The sequence below is a fragment of the Neopsephotus bourkii genome, unplaced genomic scaffold (genome assembly GCF_033783945.1).
Source record: "Neopsephotus bourkii isolate Nb327-2 ecotype Australia unplaced genomic scaffold, CSIRO-AGI_Nbou_v1 NB_196, whole genome shotgun sequence".
Taxonomy (NCBI): Eukaryota; Metazoa; Chordata; class Aves; order Psittaciformes; family Psittacidae; genus Neopsephotus; species Neopsephotus bourkii.
Window position 1 is genome coordinate 6087912 of NW_026900709.1, and position 25289 is coordinate 6113200.

The following is a 25289-nucleotide window of genomic DNA, read 5'->3' on the forward strand; positions in this document are numbered from 1 at the left end:
CCCAAACCACAAAAACCTCAGCAAGGCTGCTGCTACACAGAGGTAAGCCATGCCGTGTTACTGTGACAGATGTGGCCACAAAAGAGGTAACGTGCCAGCAAAATGTGTCTTTGCATTGATATTGATTGAACTAAGTGGACACCTTTGCAGTACATCGGCCTAAAGAGCAGAATTTCATGACCTTCCAGATTAAAGAAGAAGAATTTGGCAAAAAAAAAAAGCTGACAAAAGAGGGTAGGGAATCTAGGGTGAATGTGCTGCAGTGCTCAGATGCACAATGGGGAAAAGCGATGAGGCAAGATGCGATAGCTGACCTGAGCACATCTGTGTTCACACTCTAATGCCATTGCCGGTGATATGTAAACACGTTATTTAAAGCTTCTTCCACTGATATTTCCCTTGTTTAGTGGTGCCTTTTCTGCAGGATAATGGATAGCACAGTCAGTTCTGGATGGTCAGGTGACTCATTTAAGTTGAGGTAGTTGAGATGTCCCTCGGAGCTGGAGACTGCAGAACTGCAGGAAACGTGGCTTTTGTTGGCTGGTGAAGTCGCAGGGTAGAAATGATTCTATACATAAAATAAAAGGGCAGTCATCTGAGCTCTAAAACTGTTTCCACATCTTTGCAGCATGTTCTGCTATCTCATCTTTAGTAATCAAGCCATGAAAAAGCAAGCTACTTAACTCCAGAGCTGCAGTCCCCCTGGTGGGTCTATCTATTAGCCCCCAGTGCTTTGTAAGCTGCTTAATCAGTTCCTAACACTGGTAGTAGATATTTTAGAAGCAATCAGCAGCTTATCAAGCACCCTTTGGGAAGGAGGGAGGGTAGAAGTCACAATTCATCCATTGATTTAGCAGTTCCCTTTAGCATGTTTCTTTGTGTTTCTGTTTGCAAGACACCTTCTTCTTCCCCTGAGGGCTCCCAGCCCCAAACTTATCATATTTAGAGGCAATATAATTTGATTACCATTTCTGCTGGGGTGAGTTAAATTGCATTTACCTTTTAATCTAGCTATATCCTTGTCAGCCTGGAGAGGGTTTTCCGCATTTCAGAGGCTCCAAGTTTGAAATTCGATTGCCTGTTTGTCAAAGTGGAACTAGAGTGGAAAAAGGAGGAAGGCTCCAGTGAGAAAATTAATCCAACAGCCGGAGGAACACTAATACCCTTACAGCCCCTGACTCCTCCCTGGTTTGCCCCTTACAACTGCTTTCTCCCAGTTGCTCATCATTTTCTACTGACCTGCAGTTTGGGTGTTTTTTTTAAATCCTAAAAGTTTCCCCTCCTTTTGATTCCTCTGCTGCCTATTTTCTCATATCCATGGACTGCTTTCGCGCTGTATCCTGCTGTCATGTAGATTGCATGTGTTTGGGGAATTAACTAAAAGGTTTATTAAAGATTAATGGAAAGATAAGGCATGGTGAGTAAATTAGAAAAGCAGAGAGGGGTAATCTGCAGATGTAAGCAACCTTTACCCTGGTTAGTCGCAGCTCAGTTCTGATTTGTTTCCTAGCCAAATTCTCTGTGGAGATCCTAGAAAACATGGGTCATTTCTTCCCAAGCAGCTGAGATTCAAAAATGTAGTATGAGGGTCTGTTCTTAGGTGCAAAAAAAAAGTTGGAATGTCTTTTTTGCCAGTAGCTGAGGCAGCAGATAATACTATTCCAAAATTAAACTTAATCTAAACCTCTTTCCAAGCTTAACAGAGCTTCATGCCTACACCCTGTTGATACGGCAGGTATATATACTTGAGCTATCTGATGGTCTGGGGATGGTTGTCACTTGAATCCATTTAGACGGGGCTCTGCTGGGGGAGACATTAACTATGAGGTTAAAAGCAGAGTGGAAAAAAATGAAACAAATTTAATTAAATGTATAACTTTGGGAACTCACCAAATCCTGGTGAGGCAGTGGTTTTGCCAGCACTTTACTCAGTAACAAATGCCTGTAGTGCAGACGTGAGTAAGTTTGACCTTTAACTAAAGGGACAGTGAGTGAAGGTCTTTATTTGCATGTACATGTTTATTTAAAGTGAACAAAAAGGACATGCATGTACCCCAGCAAGGTCTCACTGCAGACCAGGGCCCCATGGACTGCATTAAAGTTTACAGCAAGTCTATCTATGGGCATTCCCATGGGGTACATATTCTTAGAATCCCCTTGTAGTCGTTGTTGTGGGAGGTGTTAACAGATGAGATAATGAATTAGGTGCATTCAGATGTAACAAGCAGAATCTCAAAGTGTGACAGCTTGCCTATTCTGCCCCATTGGCTACGCTTGCTTTCCTTTCCAACCCTCCCTGGCGTCATCTGCCCAGAGAGAAATCTGCCCTCCGTCACCTATAACACCACTGCATCTCTGTTAGCCAGTTTTTGAGGGCTGTTCCAATCAATTAAAGCTCTAAAGAGGAAGACTTCCAGTTGTTAGGAAGCAGGTATTCACTCCTGAAATTGCTGGGTTTATAGGCACAGTATAGGGCAGCTTCACCCAAAAACTACTAGAGGTAGTTCTCTGTTCTCTGCTGACATGACTAATGGACATGTATCACTGTTTTTGTGTATGTGTGGACACAGTTCATGCAGGCTGGTGTTCAAAACTATCTATTCATTTTGTGTAACTGTGGGGCTGCTTTTGTTGAAACTTAACATTGATTTGGACAGAAGCTGACTCAGACAAGACTTTACATTTCTTAGGAACAATAAGTCTTGCTACTTCTACTAGATTGCACATAAATGGGAGCTGTTAAAGTGAAAGACTTGAAATAGCTGTTGTTCAAAATTCAGGTGCTTAATCCACACAGGTAACTAATATCTTGCTTGCTTTTATGTTAAATAGCAAGACATACGGGTGTACAAAGTTTATTGCAGTGATGGTTTTTACTGCAGAAACACTCTTAATCATGGCAGTTATTTCATCCTGGTTGTACTGGCCCCTGAAGGTATGGTAAAATAAAAAGAATCCATGTCATGTCAAAAATGACAATGTCAAGGATGGAAATCATGACCAAGACAGGAGATTTAAGAAGACAATTATTTGAAGATTTGTTTACATGGCAACACTAAAGGAAGAAAAATGAAGTGATGACAAAATATTGGGATTTAAAATGATGAATTCAGTTACACTGAATCACTGTGTAAATACTGTTATTGAAAATATAAGTGGCTTTCATTTGGTTTATCTCCATTTACTTTGGAAGCAAAGTGAGCTGAATTATATTAAGAGTATTTTTATTCTGAATGTGCCTGTCCATACAGGGATTTAATGTGGTATAATTTATCCATTTTAGCACTGTAGATAAACTAATCTGCTAACATTTAATTAAAACATCCATTTACTTCAGATCAACTTCCCTGACTATGTACCTGTTGGTGGACCTACAAACAATGTGAAGAACAATGGAGATAAAGGCTGAACAGGAGAGCCCTATTCTCACAGTAATACAGGACAAGTGATACAGTGAATATGAGATATGCATAAAAATCCTTAATAGAAATGCGTCTTTGCAGAGCACACAGTGAGCAGGAGGAACTTAATGTCACAGTAATATTACTGAGGCCACAAGTTTATAATCTTTGAGAGGATTAAGTATCCATAATGAGAGTGTCCACAGTTACAGTACGTCAGATAAAAAGATTATGAGGGTTCAGAATAGACATATTATTTACTGAGGGGATTAGGAAGATGACTTCCCTATTGACAGATGGATCAATGATTTCATCTTCCTCTGACGTAAATAGTACTGATTACAGCATCCGATAGCGTTTTGGACTACGTGAACAGTTGATCTGACAGAAGCATTGCAATATGAAAATCTCGATGTTTCTGGTAAAGATTTTGTGCAAATAAGGTTCCCTAAGAAAAATTTGGGGAATAAAAGTGACCTTCAATGAGACGTTAGTTCCACTTAATTTGAGCCTAGTATATTGTTAGATCAGGATTAGGAAGCATTAGAAAAACAAAGAAATTGTTAGGTCTTGTTCGCATTTCCAGACTTTTAACCCATGCTGTACTTCCATCACATCTCCTTTTTCAGTGGCAAATTTGAGTCCTCTCTGTATTTTCCTAGAATGAGGTGGAGGAGGAGATGGGAAATGCTTTGTATGTGTAAAACTCAATGGTTATTTAGACAAATTGTTTCACAAGTCCCAACAACAGCAAAGACTGCAAGGACATGTGGACTTTTGTTTTCTTTACTTTTTTTTCAGAAGTAAAACTTGTGTTCTGATCACTCAGTCCTCATACGCTTACTGAGAAATGCTCATCTTAGATTACTAGGAGTTCCTTTTTATTCAAGCATAAAAAGCATGGGATGTGGCATCTAGCCCACATGCCTGTGCTGGTGAAAGCTAGTATGTATATGTATATTGCTTGACAAAACTGGGTTTAAATACTGGGCTGATATACTTTGGGCTTGCTCTAGTTTTAGAAGTGTTACTGGAATAGGTGCATGACAAACATTGCCCACCCTACCTCTTAATGGATGTAGCCGTACCAGTAAATGCATTAGTGCAAACTTGTTATATCAATGAGAAAGTCTTTTGCTGTCATTTCTTTCATTCAGCGATTCAATATAAGCTGTATCAGCTTAGAGTTTTATTTACCAAAGAGGTTTACCCATGTAGCTGTACCAGCAGATCCTTTTAAGTTCAGGCAAGCCCTTTTTTGCTTGCGGGGTAGGAGGTGGCAAATGAGAAGGAGAATTAGGTTTTTGGCAGGCTTGGCAGTGCTGAGATGGCTGAAGATTTGTCTGTCACAGTTCTCTGTAGGAGTTTACTGTGCTCAACAAGGGCAGCAAAATGCCAGGCATGTCAGTGCCATAGCTGCCACAGTTCAGAGCTCAGCACCATAGTGAAAACACTGATTTACATCCCTAGCCTCCCAACCATGTGTGATGGCGATGCAAGTCCTGCAGTGCATTACTGACAGTCAGATGACCATGGGTTGGAAGACGTTGCTCCAGAGTAGAGCTGGTTTAAAACAGCAGTGGGTTTTCACTGGCATATCAGGTACAGCCCTAGCTCTTAAATATTTGGTAGGGGGTAGGTAGAAACAGATGGCTCTGTGAGGAGGTGAGAGGTGTACCCATTGTTAATTTGTACCGGTAGAACAATTCTCATCCTAAGAGCAGGGACTCTTCCCTCCTCTGCTGCAGACTTTCTGTGAAGTACAAGACAGACAATTTTTAATGGGAATAAGGTAAAATGGGTCCCACTTTACTACGTGTATGTTTAAAATAAGCATCCTAAGCACAACTAAGTTCAAAAGAGGGAAACCAGCACTTTGGAGGGCTAGTTTGTCTGACTTATATTAAACATATTGTACAACTTAAATACGTGAAGATTTTGAGGCACTTAGATAATTCTGTACTTGAACTATGTGAACATGCATCTTGGATCATAACAACATGATGCTAATAGCCATCTTTATGTCCTTCCTTTAAGATCTGTGCCTGTGTGACTGTGGTAACTGTATTAGCAGAATATGAAAGTAGTCCTAGAATGGGAAAACCACACTCTATACATTTCCATAAATATTGAAAGATCTGATAGCAAGAGAGCAGTTAAACAGCTTGTGTACTTTCCTCAGGCTATGGCTCCTTTATCACTCATTTCTGTCACTCCCTGGAGTTTGCTAGCGGTGAGCTGCCTTTCAGCAGAACAGGAAACTTCAGGTTAGCTGATATTCCAGGTGTGTGTATAATTCCCCAAAGTGCTGACAGCTCTACTTACGATTAGTGGTAATGGCAGTGATCTTACTGGCGTTGCCTTTTTACAGCAGCTGGGCTTGGGAAGGGAGCTGCTGTCATTCAGAAAGGCTCATGGTCAGGTGGAGAGCATGGCAGTGCCAGCCAGGCTCGTGGGTGAAGAGCTGGCCAGGAGCATTTTGGCAAGTGACAAGTTAATCTGACTTAGGTGTGTGAAAGTCTTGAAGGAGCACAGTGTGGAGATGTAGCAAGATTGTTAATAGATATTTTTAACAGCAGAACTGGCTTTTGCCCTGATTGAAATTACAGTTTTCAACAGGGCTTATTAAATATGTGTGTGCTTTTCCATGTGAATATGTAATCTAGGCCCCTGGGGTTTAGTGTGGCTTTTTAGAATGAAGCTGTTTAAAACAACCAGCAGCAGTGCCAGTGGCTCGCAGGAGTTTGAGTTGCAGTCTTCAGAGATATTTTAATGTTTTCAGCCTTGGAAGAGGCAGTAGCAATATAAGCTGCCCCTTTTCTAGTCCACAGTGCTAACCAGGGTTCTTCTGCTCTTTGGGGCTTTTGCTGTGCAGAATGAAAGACCCAGTACTGGAGATCAGGGTTAGCAGCGTGAAAGACTGGCCTCTGATCTCATTGCCATACTCCACATGGGCATATCTCAAGAGAATAACATGTCATGAAAACCAGTTTCCCAAGGAAACAAAACAGTGTGTCAGCCCTACCTGCTTGAATAAGAGAAGCAAAGGATTTGTAGATGTTTGTTTAAATATACTTCTCATTCACAGAAGGTTTTTTCAGAGTAACCCTAGCCCTTGGTGTGTTGCTTTCTTGTTCTAAAGTCCTTCATAGGACTCCTCCTTAAAATGCCCCTATCCAGCCCTGTGCAAAGCAAAAGTTCCTAATGTTGTGATATCAGTCATGAAATAAGATCTTACTCAGTGGGCATGTAGAGTCAGTTAATAGTTCTTATCTTAAGGGAAAAAAAGTTCCAAAGCACGTATGTACTCTCTGCCTGAATGCGTATTTGCTTGCATGTGTATTTGGAGTCATGTATGTTTTTAAGCTAAGGAAAGTGCTTTCTATTCTCTACCAGCAAATTCCTGGTACTCTTTCAACCTTGTTTGATTAAAGTAGCCTTTAACCTTTACTTGAATACCTGCTTCTTAAAGCAACCTATAATTCATCCCTGCAACAAGATTAGGAGAACCTGGGGTGTGACAAAATTGACATGTAGCTGCCTGGAAACCTTGGGGGAAGGAGAATGGAGGAAAGGTGATTGAAAGACATTAGTGTGAAGGCAGAAGTTGTGGGGCTGGAGTCATGTTGCAGGGCTGGCTGAGGAGCTGGCACAAGTGATTCCCAGGCATGTTTTTTGTACTGAGCCAGTTCCATCTCTTTCTCACTTGTGTCAGCTTGTACCCAGAGGCTTGCTGAGATTTCAGGCTTTTCTTTCTTTCCATGAGAGCTGTTGCAGAGGGCTTGGAGGGACCTTGTCATCCTCTCTGCCTCCTGCTATAAATTCACTTGGACTGTCACCAGTTTGTTCCTCTCCCCCAACCAATGTAAAACTCCACCCTCACCTTGCCCCCTGCCTATATGTGCTTGTCACAGATTAGCAGTATTTGTTCTTGACCTTGTCTTATTTTCCCTCCTCTTCCCAGTGCCTGTTATAGTTGTTGGCTAATTTATGGAATATCAGTTTACGACCAAATTAAAGTGCAGCATGTTTAGTGGTCTGGTTTGAAACGTCCACAAACAGCAAATGGCTTTGTTGTCAGTGTGGACTGCCTAGTGCAAAGAAGTCAAAGGGAGCTTGTGATTTCTGTTTATTCAAATTCTCACTCATTTCTGCTTTTGTTTGATGTATTTGGTCGTTGGTTTTCTGGGATTGTTTTGTTCTTCACAGTGTTTATTGCCAGGTTTCCTTTCGGGTTGTTCTCTGCCCTGTGGAGGGGGTGAGTTAGCACAGCACAATGTATGGCTGTGGGATGCTGCTTTGTCTGTGTCAAGGTCAGTGGTGGCAAAATGCTGTCATGTGTTGAAGCCAGCACCTTGCACTTGTGTCAGCACTGGATAAATCCCTGGCCTCACCCATTCCTGTCCACCCTGCTACCACCAGCCAGAGACCTGCAAAAGCTGCAAAGGGAAGAGGACAGAGAGGATGGGGTGGTATCACTTACTGTTGGGAACTGAGATTGGCTGTAGCAACAAAAGATGGGGCTCTCCTGAAGTTACTGCTGTGTTCTTTTTGAATTGGTTTTACAGAGGTGCATAGTCAGTGATTCTGGTGTGCATGCACACATATATTAAGAAATCATTCTTCCCTTAAGTCACTTGCAATTTAAATAAACAAGACAGGCAATCTGAAAGAGATGACTGGGAGTCAAAATGGAGCAAAGCAAGCTGACCGGACCAGTATATTGCACAAAAGATGGGGCAGAGCTGAGATCTGGTATCTGCCTCCCTGGGGCTTTTACCTCATGATCGTCCTTCCTCCTTCCATTTCCCTTTCCTCTGAACTAAAGATTAATTATGCATTGAAATCATAACAAGAATTCACGGTGTTAAGAATGTGGTGAACGGAAGGGAAAAAATCCTCAAGGAAATTAGCAGTCCATGAGCATTGTCTGTTCCTTAAATATAAATGATGAGGAACTTCCCAGCCAGGGAATATGTTTTCCCTTTCTTTTCTCTGCAGCTTGCATTATCCTTAGCTAAGCATATTGTACCGTGCTTGTCTCCAAGTCCATTTTTCATCACAGAAATCCCAACCCTGCTGAAATCTGTCACAGGGTGGAGATTCTATTTACTCTTTGTGCTTTAATGCCCAATCTCCACGCCTAATGCATGCGAAAAATACCTGCTTGTTCTCCAGTTAGCAAATAAGTAAAGGCAACCATTGTAGCTTCCCTGCACCCTAAACTGCTTTTGCTTTTCCTGGCTTGTGACAGATCACCTGTGACAGAGATAAGAACGCGTCACAAATGGTTTCTGAAATAGGTTGTACTATGTAAGGATCAAGGTAGAGTGTGAAACAAAGATTACTGACTGCAGCAGAAAAGCAGGCATTGGGAACAACTTTCCAGCTGTTTTGAGCACTGGAGAGCTGGGGGGATCTCTGGTGAGAAGCTTTTATTCAAGTCAGTCATCAGTCAGTTGTGCCACAGGGTGAGGAATAAACTGGAGGTCTCTCGAAGTGGTTTTCCTAGCCCTGTATTCTTTTACCATTGGTAGTTCTTTCAGAAGTGTATCTCTCATCTATCCTGAAGGTGAAGAAAGATTACTGAGTGTGTAGTCTGGAGGTGAAGAAAGGTTATGGAGTGTTTAGTCCTCTGCAAAGCTTCCACTGGTGGCATCTGGGGGGTAGTGAGCACAGTGATGGATCTAAACCGATCTGTTCATTTTCCCTTTCATTCACTCCAGAAAGCGCATTCTCTATGGTACTCTGAAGCCTAGGCAAGCTGAAGCTTACTGCTGAGCTTGTTAGCAGAAGACTTGTTTCAGACTACCTGTTTCTAGAGAAGTAGAAAGAAAACAACCAGGAAGAGGCAGAAACCTTGTCTTTCTAGGATGGTGGAAAGCTGTGCACAATTGTTGACCGCTTCTTTAGATAGCTTCTTTCTGCCAGACATGCTTCTGACACTAATCCCAATAATTAAAGTACTTTCTATCCCTTCAATATATATAATTGGTGATGGTGAATGAGCTTCACGTCTATCACCCCTCCTGTTTTCTCATTGCCTCTTGGCCTTTTCATGTCTCTTCTGCATTGCGTCAGTGCCTCCTGGCAAATTCTGTCTGTGTCTGCCTCTCAGATAGAGCCAAGTGTGCGTCTGGCCTTGAGAAATAATCATAAATTTTGTCCTGTCAGAAGGAGAGGCCAGGACAACCCAGTTGAGATTTGAACCTGTAGTTCAAGGTGGTATAGGGATTTCGTGTCACTTAACCCATCCCCTCCAGGCGTCACTTGTGTCTGACACGTAAATCAGACTGGAGGAATAAGTGGAGCAGGTTGCTTGTGCTCCAGAAGGAGGTTACGAGGCAAACCTGTGTCTTTAAAGAGAGTACCTTCAAATAAATGTTATCTGCCGAGAAATACACCAACCCCTACATAGTAGTTAATGCTACTGCTTCAGTGTTGGCTTATAAACCAGCTTTATCACCTCTCTAACAATAATGATTAACAAGCTGATTTACAAGGGTGGGGTCACAGAGCCATTTGGCTGATTTAGGTTGTCTCACAGTGGCAGGGATACAGAACCGGAGTTTTACAGCATTTTCACCACTTCACCTGGAATACTGAACCCTGGTTGCAGGGCTCTTGAGCAGAGCAGTAGCAACAGATACTCCTTTGTGAGGTTAGAAACAGGGTTTCGTACTGTGCTTCTGGTACATGAGGCATTAGAGGTCTAGGTCTGAGGACTCAGGAGAGCTGGGGACATTTGTAGCTCCCTTCTTAGTGTTTATTTCCTGATCACTTAGCCGCAGTGAGGTGATGGTGGTTGTTGGTTGTTGCTTGTGCCAGAGTGGCAGAATATCCAGATGTGGGTAGATTTCTCTTCCTTCTCTCTACTGCACTTTTAGAAGTTGGTAAAAATGCACAGATGGGGTAGGAGATTTGATGACCCTCACTCAAATTCACAACACAGCCTCCTGCAGAAATGGAATCTGACTCCTTACCTTTTACTTCTTTAGCTAGCACTGCTGATAGGAGCCCTGCCCTCAAAACAAACACTCACTGCCCTGAGAATGGCTGAAAACTGTACTGTTTTTTCTCTCCTGTCCAGAAAGTTCATTACGTTTGATAGATTTCAGTGTTGATTTATGTGGCCATGATGCAAAGGTTGGGTATTTCTGTGGACCTGGTGTAATAGGTGGGCAGAAAGCTGCGGAGGCGTTACTTGAAGCAATAGTGCATTACAACTGACTCATTTTTCCTTCTGTTTCTGCACATTCCTGCTCTAGTTCCCCTAAAGCCCTTGTAATGTCACCTGTTTGAGAATGACACGGTCTGAGTTTGAAGGGGACTTCCATACTTACCTTGTCTAATCAATGTTAGATTGCTTCTCAGTGACATACCTTGTTCTGTTTTCAACCAGAAAGTTATAAGCCATGAGTTTAGGTTACCATCTCTCTGGGTTAGAACTCTCAACAGAGACAAGAAGTTCTGCCACTTGGGCACTTTTCTAGTTTTTTGGGTTTTTTTTCATGAAAATATGCATATTGCAACACTGCTCACTGCGTTGCTCCCCTGGGGGACTAGTTTGTGCAACCCTCCTTCATGCTGGTGAATATGTCATACAAGGAGTCTTTGTTGGCTGAAAAGGGAAGACAAAGTGACTTGACTGCTCTCTGCTCTGGCTTGGGGTTCTGGACCCCACTGTACTGTGCTGCATGGGAGGAAGAGGTTTAGGAGTGAGGCTAGGGCTGGAGAGTGGGGGCCTTCAGAGGTGAACTTGTATGAGCATTGTGCTTGGTCCATAGAGCTCAGTTAAGGAGTGGGGTCAGGACAGATCTGTAGCTCAGCATGTGTCAGAGGTGAGGGGGCTTTTTCTCCCCCAGTGCAAGGCAGCACTGTGGGCTCAGAAATGTGTTGTGTAGGTAGGGCACAGGGATACCCATGAGAGTCACCTCGGCAATATGAGTACTCCTTGAAGTTGTCTGTGGGCAATGGCCCTATTATGTGCATAATGCCACTGAGTAGGATTTCTCTGCCTGTGGAGGATGCTGTGTGTTCTGTGGCCTTCCCAGTTATTCTCTGGAGATAGCTGGCTGCCCACTTGCTTCTGAAACATCACCTTGGTAGAAGAGAGTACTATGAGTAGTTTGCAGTCTTTGGATAAAAGGATCAGGAAACCTTTGGGGGCCAGCCACCCTCCTGACGAGTAGTTAAACTTTGACTGATCACACATTGCCCTCATGATCATATTAGTGTGATGTATCCAAAGGGATTTCAACTTGTTCCATAGCCTCTGCTGCCTTTTATCTTCTCTGTCTTCTTGCTAAATCATGAAAAACATAACCCAGTGCATGTGAATCGTGTCTTCCCTCCGCGCAAGGCTCTCAGTGCTGTTGCCAACATTGGCTTGAATGCTAGAATTTGGCAGTCCCCATATTTCCTCCCCACCTCAGTTATACAGAGCATAACTGTTTCTTTGGATTTATACTGCTACCCAAGTGAGTGGTAGCACAAAGACACACAGAGAAAAAAAGTTTAATTTACCTTTATTCATAACTTGTATGAAAAGCCTCTGTTCTAGAAATCATTTAAAATGATTGTCCCAACAGCCCTTTAGCATGTGTTCAGCTACTGTGTACCCCTTTAGTTTCTTCCACTGCTGCAGACAAGTGTCTGCCTTCCCCTCTTGCTTCCCAGTACCACCTCAGCTTCCCAATCCAGGTACAGGAGGCTGGGCAGTGGGGCAGGTTGCTGCTCCTGCTGGCTTTCCTGGCTTCTCCTCTTGCCTCCCAAGCAGCCCTTGCCCCTGCAGCCGTGCTCTGGCCAGAGGGATGCTTTCTGCAGTGTGGGCAGGGAGCCTGTATGGGATGCTCCTCCAAAACACGATTTGTCCCACAGGGTGGGAGGTACGTGGCAGTTAGTGTAAAAAGTAGCATTTGTTTTGTTGATTTTCAATTACAAGTGCTTTGAGGGCAGGGCCTGTCTTTTCTGTGTGTACAGGTGGGTGTGTATTTTGTACAAGTCCTAGTGTGAGACATGCAGTTAGGAGCTGCAGCGTGCAAAGCCATGGCTTTCTGTGCTGTGGTAGCTTGGAGAAGTGTTTCTCCAGATTGGCAGAGGTGAACAGTGATTCTGATCTCAACACTGGAGCCATTCAGAGACACAACTTGCTTTCAGCCTCTGAACGTAACTGTCACTGAGCAGCATATCCCGGTATATTCCAGGTGCAGCAGTGGTAAGCTCACTGTAAAAACATGGCCCCATGTCCAGAATCCTTTAGGGATAGGTTCCTTGACAAGTTTAGGAAGAAAAAGCTGCATTGCATCCTCCATCAGTTGATGACCAGGACCAACCACTTTTCATCCTTAATTTTTTTGTAGTGAAACAATTGCTTTCACTACAAAGAATTTGGATTAGAAAACAGACCTTGCTCTTCATGTGAGCTGTAGGTAGAAAAGAACCTGAACTTTGAAAAACTTTAGTTTAAGCCTGATGCTTTTTTTTTGTTGTTTTTTAGGCAGGAATGTATTTTTAAGCCTTTTCAGGTATCAACACTATATTAAGCTTCAGGGAGAAGTCAGTGCTGACATTTTTGGTTTCTGTTCCTTTGGCATATTCTTAACTTATGTTTTGTGCGAAGTTGTCACATTTCAATGAAATGTGATGGACTTCTGCAGCTTGTAGTGTGTGATTTCACAGTTTCTCTGTTTTGTAAACTTACTTTGTAAACTGAAATGTCCTTAGGAGAGTTTCGGGTCAAAGCTTAGGAGTACCTCCAACAGTGTGAACAGGCGTGTGCTGGGTTAGACAGCATGTGGGCTGTGGAGTCTCTGTTACTAGAAGGTTTTAGTAACAGAGCTGTAAAGAATGACATAGATGTTACTGGCTCTGCCAAGATGTCCCCTGAGGTCTTTCACATGCACACCCTCCCACCATGATTTCCCTGATATCTGGATAATGCATTGCATTCATTTAACACACTTCTATTCTTTAATCACTTGTGTTTCCTTTAACTCAAAATCACATTCCAGCATCAACTGGGAGAATGTCCTGGGACTCTGACATCGTGGTTCTGGGATGTCTAAACTGACTGACCCTGGTCTTCTGCCTGTGACAAGAGAGTGCTTAGTCACAGGAGTGTTTTTGTCACCTTTGATTACATGTCATGCGCTCATTCTTCTAAGCCGTAAACCACTCACTGTGGAAGTGCTACCGTGAAACTCCTCTTGGGGACAGCAGGTAGAAATCTTCCTTTTTGCTTGCCAGGGTAGATGGATATGAGGATTTTATTATTCTTGGCTACAAACACAAATGAGAAAAGGCGCTGCATGGAAAAGTCGCATCCTGTGCACAGCCTTGAGGTCTCTGATGAAACAAAATGACACAAAATTCACAGATGCTAAAAATAGTGATAACATCAGTTTGATGTTGCATTTTGTGTTCCTCCTATAATATAGTAAAATGGCCTATAATTCACATTGCAAAATTGGCATGCATGTCTCTTTGAAGATACCATCTTCGCTATGTGTCTGCAGTGGCCAGGGTTACAAACCAACCCTCTACAGTGCTACAACAAGCCATACAAATAAATAAATCAATAGGAACAAATAACACCAGCTCCTCAGGGGCAGCTGCCTGATCTCAATCTGTCTTGCTTAGGTTGTGAGCTCTTCATAGGAAACGTTGTACAGACTTAAATTCACCCCTGGTGCTTAGGAAGGTAATATAGTATGTTAATTCTGTTTATTATGTTATTATATATTTATTATAATGATTTTAATTCAGAGTTTTAACAAAGTCCTTGCTAACAGTGATGAGTTTGTTTGCAGCTCTGTCTTCAGCCTGGCATTTTAAGATGAGTGCTTGTGGCCTGTCAGAGCTGGTTGCTGTAGCATGAAAATGCTTTGGGAAATATGTTTTTCTTAGCTTTGTATGCATACTTCATCTGTTAGTGCTAAACAGCTTTTTGGAGGGTGACTGTCTCACTGTCACGGCCTGCGTGGCTTCACTCTTTCTTTCCTCCTGTTTATTGAATACTATTAGCTTCTGTATATTTCCTATTTTCCCAACTTGTTTGGCTTTCAGACCCTCTGTAACACTGGAGTCTGCAAGCAGAATATTCCTTTCTCTAAGATGAAAGACAAAACCCAGCCAAGGGGAGCTAAACTAACTTCTGACTATATGTTAGAAGGTTGGTGTTACCACTACCTTGAACTATGACTTCGTATTTCATGCAGCAGCTTCTCTGCATTGTTTATGTTCTGGTTGAAGGGGATCTTCCTATTCCAGGATGCAATAGGAACGTCATTTTTCCTCTAACCTGAACAGATGTCCTATGTGCAGTAATAACAATAACATTGCCACTTCCTGTTGTTGCAGATGTTGTTAGCAGGCTAGAAGTGAAAGCAAAGAGGGGGCACAATTCAGTCCATGTTATTTAATGCCATGAGCAGCAATGCTACCTCCTTTTCCATGTGCCCTCTTGGCTACCCTGGAACACAAGTTTATTTCTGTTTTATGTTACACACGGAAGGAGTCCTTCCAAAATCTCTGTTGTCATTCTCTGCCTTGACCTTTGCTTTCTGTAGATTTGTTTACGTTGAACCCAAATTACAAGTGGTGTGTTACCACATTTAGGGAAGGGGTGCCTGAACTGAATCTGGCACATGTTTGAGTGTATATCTCCCCATTCTCAGGCTTTAGGGCACGGCCCTGTGCAAGTCTTCAATCAGCAATTATTGTGTTCTCTTTCCTTTTTATAGGAGTTCACTATCAAATCCTGTAACGTTTCTATCACTAATCTTGCAGGCAGCTATTCAGACCACAGGAAGCTTAGGAGAGAAGAATATACACTTGGGGCCTTATTCCATCTTCATTATTCCCTCCACCAGCAGAATTCCTTAAAGTCTCTGGAAGTTTGATGTGAATGGAAAGTATTTTGCCTGAATAGCACCCCTTATTGAGGCATTGTCACCAAGTCACAAATTTCGATGAGTGTTGTGGCTAGCAGTTTAATCTATACTGCATGGCCGGTTTTTCACACCAGCACTGTGAGCGCTAATCACTTCTAATGGCCTAGGCAGGATTGTCTGGCACTGAGGAACTTCTCGATTTGAGAGCTGGACACTGAAGGGGAAGAAAACAGTTCCTATTCAAGACTTTATCTGAGATTTTATTCATTTTGGCAATGACAGGAATATTGTGTTTTAATGGTTTTTAGTGGGAAACACAACATTACTAAAGGAGGAAACCCAGGGTTCTGTTCACAAAAAGATAGTTAAAAACTTGTGGTTTGGAGGAAAAGGAACAAAGACAAAACTGTGATCTTGCATAAAAAATAAGAAGAACTGAAAATCGTAAATGTAAGGCAGTATCCATTGCTGTCAGTTAGATGATAAGATGGAAGCTTTTAGCTCTTTCTCTATCTACTTTTTTGTGCCTTATTATATGAATATTATGTTTTGTGCCTTAGTGTATGAATACTAAGTTCACAGTTCTGGTGTCCTCAACATAAAAAGGACATGGAACTGTTGGAACAAGTCCAGAGGAGGGCCACGAGGGTGATCAGGGGACTGGAGCACCTCCTGTATGAAGATAGGCTGAGGAAGTTGGGGCTGTTCAGCCTGGAGAAGAGAAGACTGCGTGGAGACCTCATAGCAGCCTTCCAGTATCTGAAGGGGGCCTATAGGGATGCTGGGGAGGGACTCTTCATCAGGGACTGTAGTGACAGGACAAGGGGTAATGGGTTAAAACTTAAACAGGGGAAGTTTAGATTGGATACAAGGAGGGAGTTCTTTACTGTGAGGGTGGTGAGGCACTGGAATAGGTTGCCCAGGGAGGTTGTGAATGTTCCATCCCTGGTGGTGTTCAAGGCCAGGTTGGACAAAGCCTTGGGTGACATGGTTTAGAGCGAGGTGTCCCTGCCCATGGCAGGGGGGTTGGAACCTGATGATCTTAAGGTCCTTTCCAGCCTTAACTATTCTATGATTCTATGAATATATTGTTGTATTTAAAATGACTACTGATCTTGCATGTTATTGTCAATCAGTATTGTCTTCTCCTCATTTCAGGTTATTGAAGGAAAGCTGGCTCCTTTCTTGGGGAAGGTGATCAAGTTTGCCACCTCTCATGTGTACAGCTGCAGCCTTTGTAGTCAAAAGGGTTTCATTTGTGAGATTTGCAACAATGGAGAAATCCTTTACCCCTTTGAGGACATTTCTACAAGCAGGTACTGTCATGTCAGTCATATATTTGACTCCTGTATGGTATTCTTGCAGATTCTCGGCCTTGTGACCTCTTATTTAAATAACTGGGAACTGGATCCCACTAATGCATGTTTCTGATCAGCTACACTCAATTACTGGTTCAGGGAGGCTACCATGAGTGGACTTGGCAATAGATACAAAGAGCTATTTCCCAAAACTTTGTGAGTCTCAGATCAACTGTTGAAAAAGGGAAATGATCCCACTAGCATGGCACAGTATGACTTACCCAAAGCTGTTCTGCGTTTGCAAAGTGTCCTAAAAAGCCAAATGGATTCTCTGAAGTGATCACAGACATCCTTCTGGTATCTGATGACATTGGGCCCATGATATACTGGGGTTATCCATTATGAAACAATAACCGTGTATTCTGCAGTGTCTTCCCCATGATGTTCTGGCTAATTCTCTGCTTTCTGTGTGCAGACTCCTCTGTGCCTCTCTATGTAAGATTTTATTTTTTGTAAATGGCATTGCTATTTTCAGGTGGCTACAAAATAACTATAAGCGTATGCCATTCCCAAGGTGAACAAAAAAACCTTTATTTCACATTATACGGAGTACTGGATGCCAGATCAGGGACAGGAGTTGCATGGGAAACCTAGAAGCAAAATGCAGGAAAACGGAGCAGTCTTGGCAGTGCAGCAGTGTACTACTGCTGCATTGATAAATACAATTTGAAATTGCAATACAAAATACAAGGCATTTCAAAAATGTCTTGTATTTCAAATAAAGGAGGTTTTTTTCCTTAAACTCACCAGAAGGACAGTCCGCCTGACAGCACAGCATTCCTCCACAGATAAGTACTTTTCTGGCTGCTTCAAATACAGTCATTTTAATTTGTTCTCCAAAGTGTTCCATTGAAGGGAAAAAATATTGAAGAGCCACCTTTGGAAACAATCAGGACCAGCCTGTTGAAAGGGCTTCATTAAGAGTCTGATTCCCCTGTGTGCACAAAGATGTCAAATTACAAGTAACCAAGCACTGCTCTTTGGGGATTTTCAGCCTGACCTGAATTTCAAAGACTGTTTGCACATTCTTTTTTTTTCTACCCAGACTCTCATTCTAAAAACTGCATTGACAAAGCAGTGGACATAAGCTAAACAAGGTGTGCAGCTGAGCTCTATAACTGGTGTTTGAGAAGGAATGTATCTAGGGTTCATGGTAGTTAAAAAGGCTGGGTTAAAAAGACACTAAGATGACATAAAACATAAGATGTCTATTGAGACTGTATAAGGGGCAATTGAAGATATTCCCCAAAGATTGATGAGAACGTGTAAGAGCATTTGGAAAGACAGGTTTACTTGAAATGCCTGTGCGTTTGATTTGTCTGGAGGATTTTTGGTCACAAAAACATTGTTGGGTGTATATTGTTCCCCTGCCCTTCAGCTGAGATCAGACAATACCTTGCAATTACAGAGTATAAACCCTTCTGGAATCAAATAATATTTGTCAGCAGCTCAGCGAAAGCCAAAAGAAGCTGCTCTAGCTCCTGGTTTTATGTGAATTAGAAGCCAGAAAGGACTTTTGTTCTTGCTTCACAAATACAGAGTTGTGGTTGATGTCATGCCAAAGACAGCAGTCTTTGTTAATGACTTTAATTAGAACACAATCAGCACAAAATGTTCTCCAATATTTTTCTTTCTTATTTTGTCAGGGGTCATTCTGCTTACTCCTTTTATGCTCCTTATCATTAAACCTTGATTTTATCCCCAGCATTTTCCATTTCCTTTCCTAGTTAGTTTTCTGGTCTCATTAGTACTGGTGTGTGCACATGCACCTCTGTGAAACTAACCAGATTGTTTCAGTTCCATATTTTTTCTCTTTTCCACCTTCAGGCTGGAGGCAAGTGATGCTAGCAGAGGAGTTTGTCTGTTTTACTGTGCAGCTCCATCAGCCATAAAGCAGTGAGGGGGAAGGCCAGATAGAGGGGTTTTGTGTTTGTCTCCATGTCTTAGAGATAAGAGTTTTGAGGTAGGTGTGCAGTCCACTACAGTGACAAGTGTAAGGTGAGGAGGCTACTCAGAAATAGGTGGATGTACAGTGTAACCTCTGGCAGATGGAATGGCAACTCACAAAAGGTTTGTGGGAAGACTTGAAATTATACCTGAAGTTTCTGATTATGTGTTCGGCTTTCCTTGTTAGCTAAGCGTTATACAGAGCTCCGAGTAAACAATTAGCTCCAATTTGTCATTGGGTTGTACTATTTTGAGTCCAAATGTGCAGTGAGAGTTGACTGTGATTTCCTTTCTCAGTGCTGGTTTTCTGGATTTGCTGTCTATCTACAGCACAGTATTCACATTTTGTACTCAACAGAAGACAGCCAAGTACCCTGGCTGTAGCTGCTGAGTTAAGGAGGGAAGAGCAGCTGACCTCTGAAGACCATGTTTTTCCTTCTTGGTTTTCAGTGTTGCTCATCCACTTTTGAGTATGCTGCTGATTCTGCCAGCAAACTGGGCTGTTTGGTTAGAAATACTCAAAAGTGGGTGCATGACAGCTTTTGCAAACTTTACCTCTCTGTTGAATGTTTGAAAAGCAAAGTCTCTGTGTGTGTGTGTCTGTGTTGAGCTGGCATTTGTTTCTCTGGCTACCTCCCTGACCTTTCTTGCTCTTTGAAGAGAAGAATGACAGCTGTCAGAGAGGCCTTTTAATTCCAAGGTGGTTCTCAGCTCGCTGTTATCTTTCCATCTTCATGGTCTCTTAGGTCAGCTTTGAGGTGGAGGGATTGCTTCTCTCCAAACTATTCTCAGCAGTTTCTGGAGCAGTCTTCAGTAGGAATTTTTGAAGGATGGGTCTTCTTTAGATAGATGCAGCTGAGAGAAAAGGAGGGCCCCTCTTGAGGGCTGGAGTTTCTCTTTGGTCAGGTTATTTGCTTGAGAGTAATTTTTGTCAGTCCTTGAGCAAACAGAGTGAATACCTGGGTTATGCACTCCTCAGGGTTTGAATGCACATATATTACATACCCTTCTCTCACTAATCAGCATGACACATTCCTTTGTTGGCAAACGGTTCCAAAACAAACACAATCAGTTCACTTAATTAGCGGGTCTGTGGGCTGTGCTTGGCAGGCTCTTTACATCCTGCTCAACAATACAGTGCAACAGTTTGCTGCCTTGAGTGTAAGGATGGGCTCACAAAGTCATAAGCTTTCTAGTGATATTTCCTTTCTGTGGCTTTTCTTAGGAAGTGGCCATTCTGTACAGCTTAATGAAATCTGTGATTCTTTAAAATTGTCCCATCCTTTTGGGTACCTTTTCCAGTCACTTTGATTCCCTTGTCCCCTGATTTTCTCTTTTCTGCTTTACCCGTATTTATGTAACTGTTCATAAGTGTTCTTCCTAAATTTCACAATTTTGGCATTTTATTTGAGGGCCTTTAACTCATGAGAACTATGCTTAAAGCCTCTTGAGTTAATTGTACTTTTCATGGAGCAAATTGCCAACGAATGTAAACTCTTACAGCTCTGCCTTTGCTGGAGCTCTAGCAACCTAAACGATGTGAGCATCTACCTCCTGTTTTATTTCATGGACAAAATTTGCCCCAGGCTTAAATTTAGTAAATAAACACAGAAGATCATCCTATCACTAATTTTATTTTTTTACAAGTGTTGTGAAATGAGTTTAAATACTCCTGGTTATAAATTGTCTTGTCAGTGGTATTCTTGCCCATCTGTTAGCAACCAGGCACTGCCCCTCAAATTGTTCTGATATTGCTCATTCTTCATTACTGTGGTGAAAAGTTATTGTTTCTTGCTTTTAAAATAAAATAAAATGAAGAATCAGAAGTGTAAAGAAAATGCCTGTGGAGTGGTACAATTGTCTGTAATATGCGGCTGGATTTGTTTTATAACCTAGAACAATTTTTAACAAGCTTTAAATCTTAAGGAATACTGAGGAAAAATACCATTGGAATGAGAACAGAATTACTCATTAAAAAGGGGTTTCTGTCCAATTAGATAATCAAGTAATTATAGCTATGGTTAAGACTATTGTATGTTACCCTGTTAATAGTTTTGGGCTTGCCTGACTGTCAGCATCCCACTGACTACTTTCACAGGCAATTTGTCGTGTTTTGCTGGTAAAGCTACTTGCTTGGTTAAGAACGATTCAGTCAGTTCCTTGCCTTTGTGTGGTGACTGTATATGTATGTGAACCACGGGGAGTTGCTCTTTTGTGTTTGTATTCATTTATCAAGCTAAACTGTTTTCACTTTGCAAAGTTAATTTGTTCTGCAGATCAGTTAAGACATGTAGACCTTTTAAGACACAAACCAGAAGACCCAAGTTTAAAATAGACGTGCCACAGAACAGGCTTGACTATATCAACCAGCTTGGATGCCTCTATAATCTTTGGCCACCATCCTGATAAGATGTATGAATGTACTTAACTTTCTACATACTGAGAAGTCTTACTAAAGGCTCTGGAGTTGTGCTTAGCTTTATGTACATGCCAAAGTCTTTGCAAGATTACAGCTCACCCTGTTATGGATGCTGTGTCACTGGACAAAACCAGCTTTGAGCATTTGGGAGAATAGATTTTACGTGGTAAGGCTGAAATATACAGTATTGAGCATTTCCAGGAAATACCTTGGCACAGGTCAAAGGCACCACTCAAAGTACGTAATTTTCCCTCTTGCTTTGATTAGTTTGTTTCATGCTAGTCAGCCTTTTCCCAAGCCCACCAGAGCTGTGCTAGTAGTTTAGTACCTACTTTTTGAAAGAGCTTAGTTTATCTGATGTTGATAGTTGGTTCAAAGCAGCTTGAAATGAGCTGCTCAGCACTTTCTTTAAAGAAACCTGGGCAGATAAGTAGATGTTAAATTCTCTTGATAATTTAATTTCACCTCAATCTGTCAAAGCTGGTCAGAATCTTCTGGCACAGATCTGATTTTTGTCTGTGCAGGGTAGAGCAGTAATGTTATCTAGAATACATAAAAAGAGATAAAATGTATTCTTTTTCATCAAGCATTGTATTGTGTATTAGCTTTAGAGGTTGGTTTTACCTGTTGCATGTCAGAGTGGTAGTAATTAGAACATTGACTGTAAAGGCAGATGTGTATTTTGGGTAGGAAGGTCTCTGCAGTGCTGCCTTGTGCTCTTACCTGGCCATGGTAGCCATCTCACTTCCAGTTTCTATTTTGCAGCTTTCCTGCTGTGCCTTGTTCCTCACACTAGACTATTTCCAACTTGCCATTTAATTCTTCCTCCTCCTTCCTCATGTGAATTCCCTTTTGAAGATAGGCTCAGTCTCCCAAATATGGTTCCTGGTAGGCCAGACAACAGCTTTTCAATTGCCTTTTAGCCCACAAAAGCCAAAACTGCCTACTCTAAGTGCTCAGAAATTCTAAGATTGCCTTAAGAATCTTGTTGTTTATGTACTTCATTTTTAAGAATGTTAAGTTCCTTTTTTCCATTTTGGGTGCAGGTAGGCTTGTCTTAATATTACAGCAGAGCCATGAAGTCTAGGTGCCTTTGCCTTTTCCTTTTATTAAAAGCATAAATCCTGGTTTAATCACAGGTTTTCCAGACTTAAGACTTACAGAAGGATGCCAAATAGTAGAATCATCCAGTCAAATTATAATGGCCTCTCCACTGGTTTGGAGGTAGCAGATCTCCCATGTGTAGAGATTTTCCTCTTTCCAAAGTAACTCAGCTCCGCTGACTAAAGTGTAATTGCAGAGTTTCAGAGTAAATGTTTTAATACTGATTTTAGTGTCCTTCTACTGATTTCTTGGGAACTGCTTTGTACAGGCCACATTACTTGGTTTGAGGCTGCTGAACTTGGCTTGGAAAGTGCAGTACTGAGGTTGACAGTTTTTAGTTCTCCTGACAGAAGCAAGCATGGAAATACACATACATAAGTGTAGCATAAATCCCTGAAGCCAGAGCCAGAGGGGAGCTGAGGACACTCTTCCTCCTTAATCAGGAGTGATGGAGCTCTGTGAAGAGAGGTCTGGGGGCTGCAGGGTCTCTTTGCTCCTGCTTGACCCTGCTGCAATGCTCTGGTGCGGTAACTGCCTCTTTAGGCAGCTGTCATGGGAGAATATCTGGTGGTTAATTCAAGCCGTTCTTGGTCTGCCCTGGTCTGTAAAAATTGTTCTGTGAGCACCCAGAATGAAGGCCTGCCCTGTGATGTCTGTGTGTGTAGCAATGGAAGGGTTGACAATGAAGCTGCTCCCGCACTGGCAAAACACCACTAGTTTTATCTCCCTTGGTGAGCTGCCCGCTTTCCCCCTCATTTGTGAGTTTTTAGTATCTCTGACCACTTTGCATGCTTGTAGGATGCAGCTTACCTTGGCAGTGGGTGCTAGTGTGACAAGATGAGGGGCAAGAGATGGCTTAGATGGGGAGACACCGTTTGGGTTGGTCCTTGAGGCTGTTCCAGAGATGTGAACCACGGGCACCCTACTTGACAAGTCCCATCGGTGCAGCCTGTGTCACTGTTACACCCCTTGCTTGCTGCTGCCTGTAAGCAGGCCATCCCACTGCATCACTTCCCCCAGCACACAAGTGGGGCCAGTGGTTGGCACCCGCAGTTATGTCTGCTGTTTCTGTACCCTCTGGGACCAGCCTGAGACCCAGCCATGCCATTATAAATGAAGAGTGTCTTCAAGCTCTGCTGGCATATCAAGGATAAGCCCTGTCTGATGAGCAGGTACATGGAAAGGAAAACTGCAATTATGCTTTGAATCACTGCTGGCTCCCTGAACACTGAATTGATCATTTCGAGTGAATTTCAGGCGTGTAACAATTTGGAGGGCTGGGTAAGTGGGCTCTGTTCTGGTTTTGTTTGCCCTTTTTTGCTCTCCTTTTCAGAGGTAAGGTTTTCAAAAGCAAGTCTGAAGTATTAACAGTTTTTAAGTATGGTATTAAAAATAACCCAACCGTGTCTAGTAAAAACCATATGTCATACAAGGTATTATCTTAACAAGCTCCTTATAGGGACAAATCAATGTCGCACTAGTGCCAACTTTCTTCCATTCATTTACTACATGGGCGTCCCTCCTTAGGCAGGCTCCTTGTGCTGGTTCCTAGGCAACTGTAATAATATTGCTGCACGTGAGTGTCAGGCATTGATTGCCTTTGGGGCTTTTTTTGTGTTGCAGGTGAACACAGGCTAGTCCATTTTCCTTCTCTTTGTGTTCTGCTAAAGTCTCTGAGAGTTGTGAAAGCTGTGTCACAACTGGGAAAGAAATACTTGCAGACAGGCACATGTGCATAGCGTGGGATGGTGATCATTCTGGAATCCCTAGGCAAGGCTTACTTCAGCTGCTGCGGTGTTTTAATAACCAGGTTACAGGTGGCTTAGTATTTTGGATGCTTGGTGAATGTATAGCATCATCTAAAAACCATAATGAAAGCGTAATGAACAATCCCGTTTTACTCTGCATGGAGGGGAAGAAAAAACCTGAAAAGTTCTAGTCAGTGAAGGTTCAACCCTAAATCAGTTACTGAAATTCCTTTCAAGGGAGCAAATGTGTGCAAGGTCTGACACAGAGGAAGTGGGGGTTTTAAATGTTCTAGAAAGAAGCTCTTCTAATAAACCTTGCCAGTCACAGCAGCTTCATCCCAACATGGTCACACTGGCCAGTCTGTCAACATACTGGGTTCCTAGGAGGCAAAAACCCTGTCTTTCAGATGAGGTCCTGGGCCTCCAGTTGATCATCTCTGGTTGATTTTGTCTGCTTAATGTGGAAGGTCTTTGAGGCCTCTTTATGTTACCCCCTGCCTGTTTGTGCACCCGATCTTACCCAGAGGCATCTACATGATGGTGTAGGGCAGAGGAGAAATACAAGTGTAATCAGTTGGTTGTGCAGAATCTAGAATTACTTGAGCCATAAGCCTGTGAAATACATGTGGGAAGCATGAATATAACTTGGCAGAATTTACAGTTTACCAAATAACGACATGTAAATGTTTCAAATGCCCAGCCTTCATGGGTGATACTAACACTGGCATTTCCTCAGTGCACGGGAATGATTTTATGCTTTTAATGTAGAAAGGCTTTTCTTTTGTAGCTGGTAATGGTAATAATAAGAGCATAATAGTGCCTGTCTGGCTGTGGAGAGCTTTGCCCTTTCTTTCTTGCAGTTTTCAATGCAATAGAAATTATTTAGAGGATTGAATAATTCTCTACGTTTTTGTCACTCTGATGTTCAAACAAGTGAGACATCCTTAAAACGTAAAACATCCCCTGTAGTCTCAGTAGAAATTGAGTTGGTCAGGAAGGAGAGAAAAGAGAGAAAACACTGAAATAGAGAGGAAGGTATTTCAGTTGCCTTCTTAGAAGACAGAAAATTTATGAAAACAACATGCAATGTTCACCAATTCTTCAAATAATATTTCAGAAATAGAAAGATGCTGTTAATGTGCAGTATTTCAGTATCATTCATTAAAGAAGGAAACATGAAAGGCCTGAACAGCTATGGCCCCGTCAGCTTATTATCAGTGGTGAGTGGAAGCCTCAGAAAAGGTGCTTTGGCCTCTAACCAGAGAAGTCAGGATTCAGGAGTAGGACCTGAACTGTGAATTACCTGTGACAACAAGAAAGGTTAAGGGAAAGATAATGTAAGTGTAGTGAAATATTACACAAGCCTTCTATAGACTATAAAATGTACTTTTTCACCAGAGAAATAAACGCTTTTTGGA

General features: G+C 42.2%; 1 protein-coding gene across 3 annotated transcripts in view; it reads left to right on the forward strand.

Moving 5' to 3' along the window:
• Positions 1–25289, forward strand: part of PLEKHM3 (pleckstrin homology domain containing M3) — a 72853-nt gene that overhangs the window by 41007 nt on the left and 6557 nt on the right. For 2 of the 3 annotated variants that reach the window (XM_061378369.1, XM_061378389.1), the window contains one exon: positions 16454–16611. In XM_061378369.1, coding sequence (XP_061234353.1) covers positions 16454–16611 — 158 coding nt within the window. Of the gene's footprint in view, positions 1–16453; positions 16612–24988; positions 25092–25289 lie in introns of all 3 variants that reach the window. The other variant, XM_061378380.1, reaches the window with a different exon arrangement.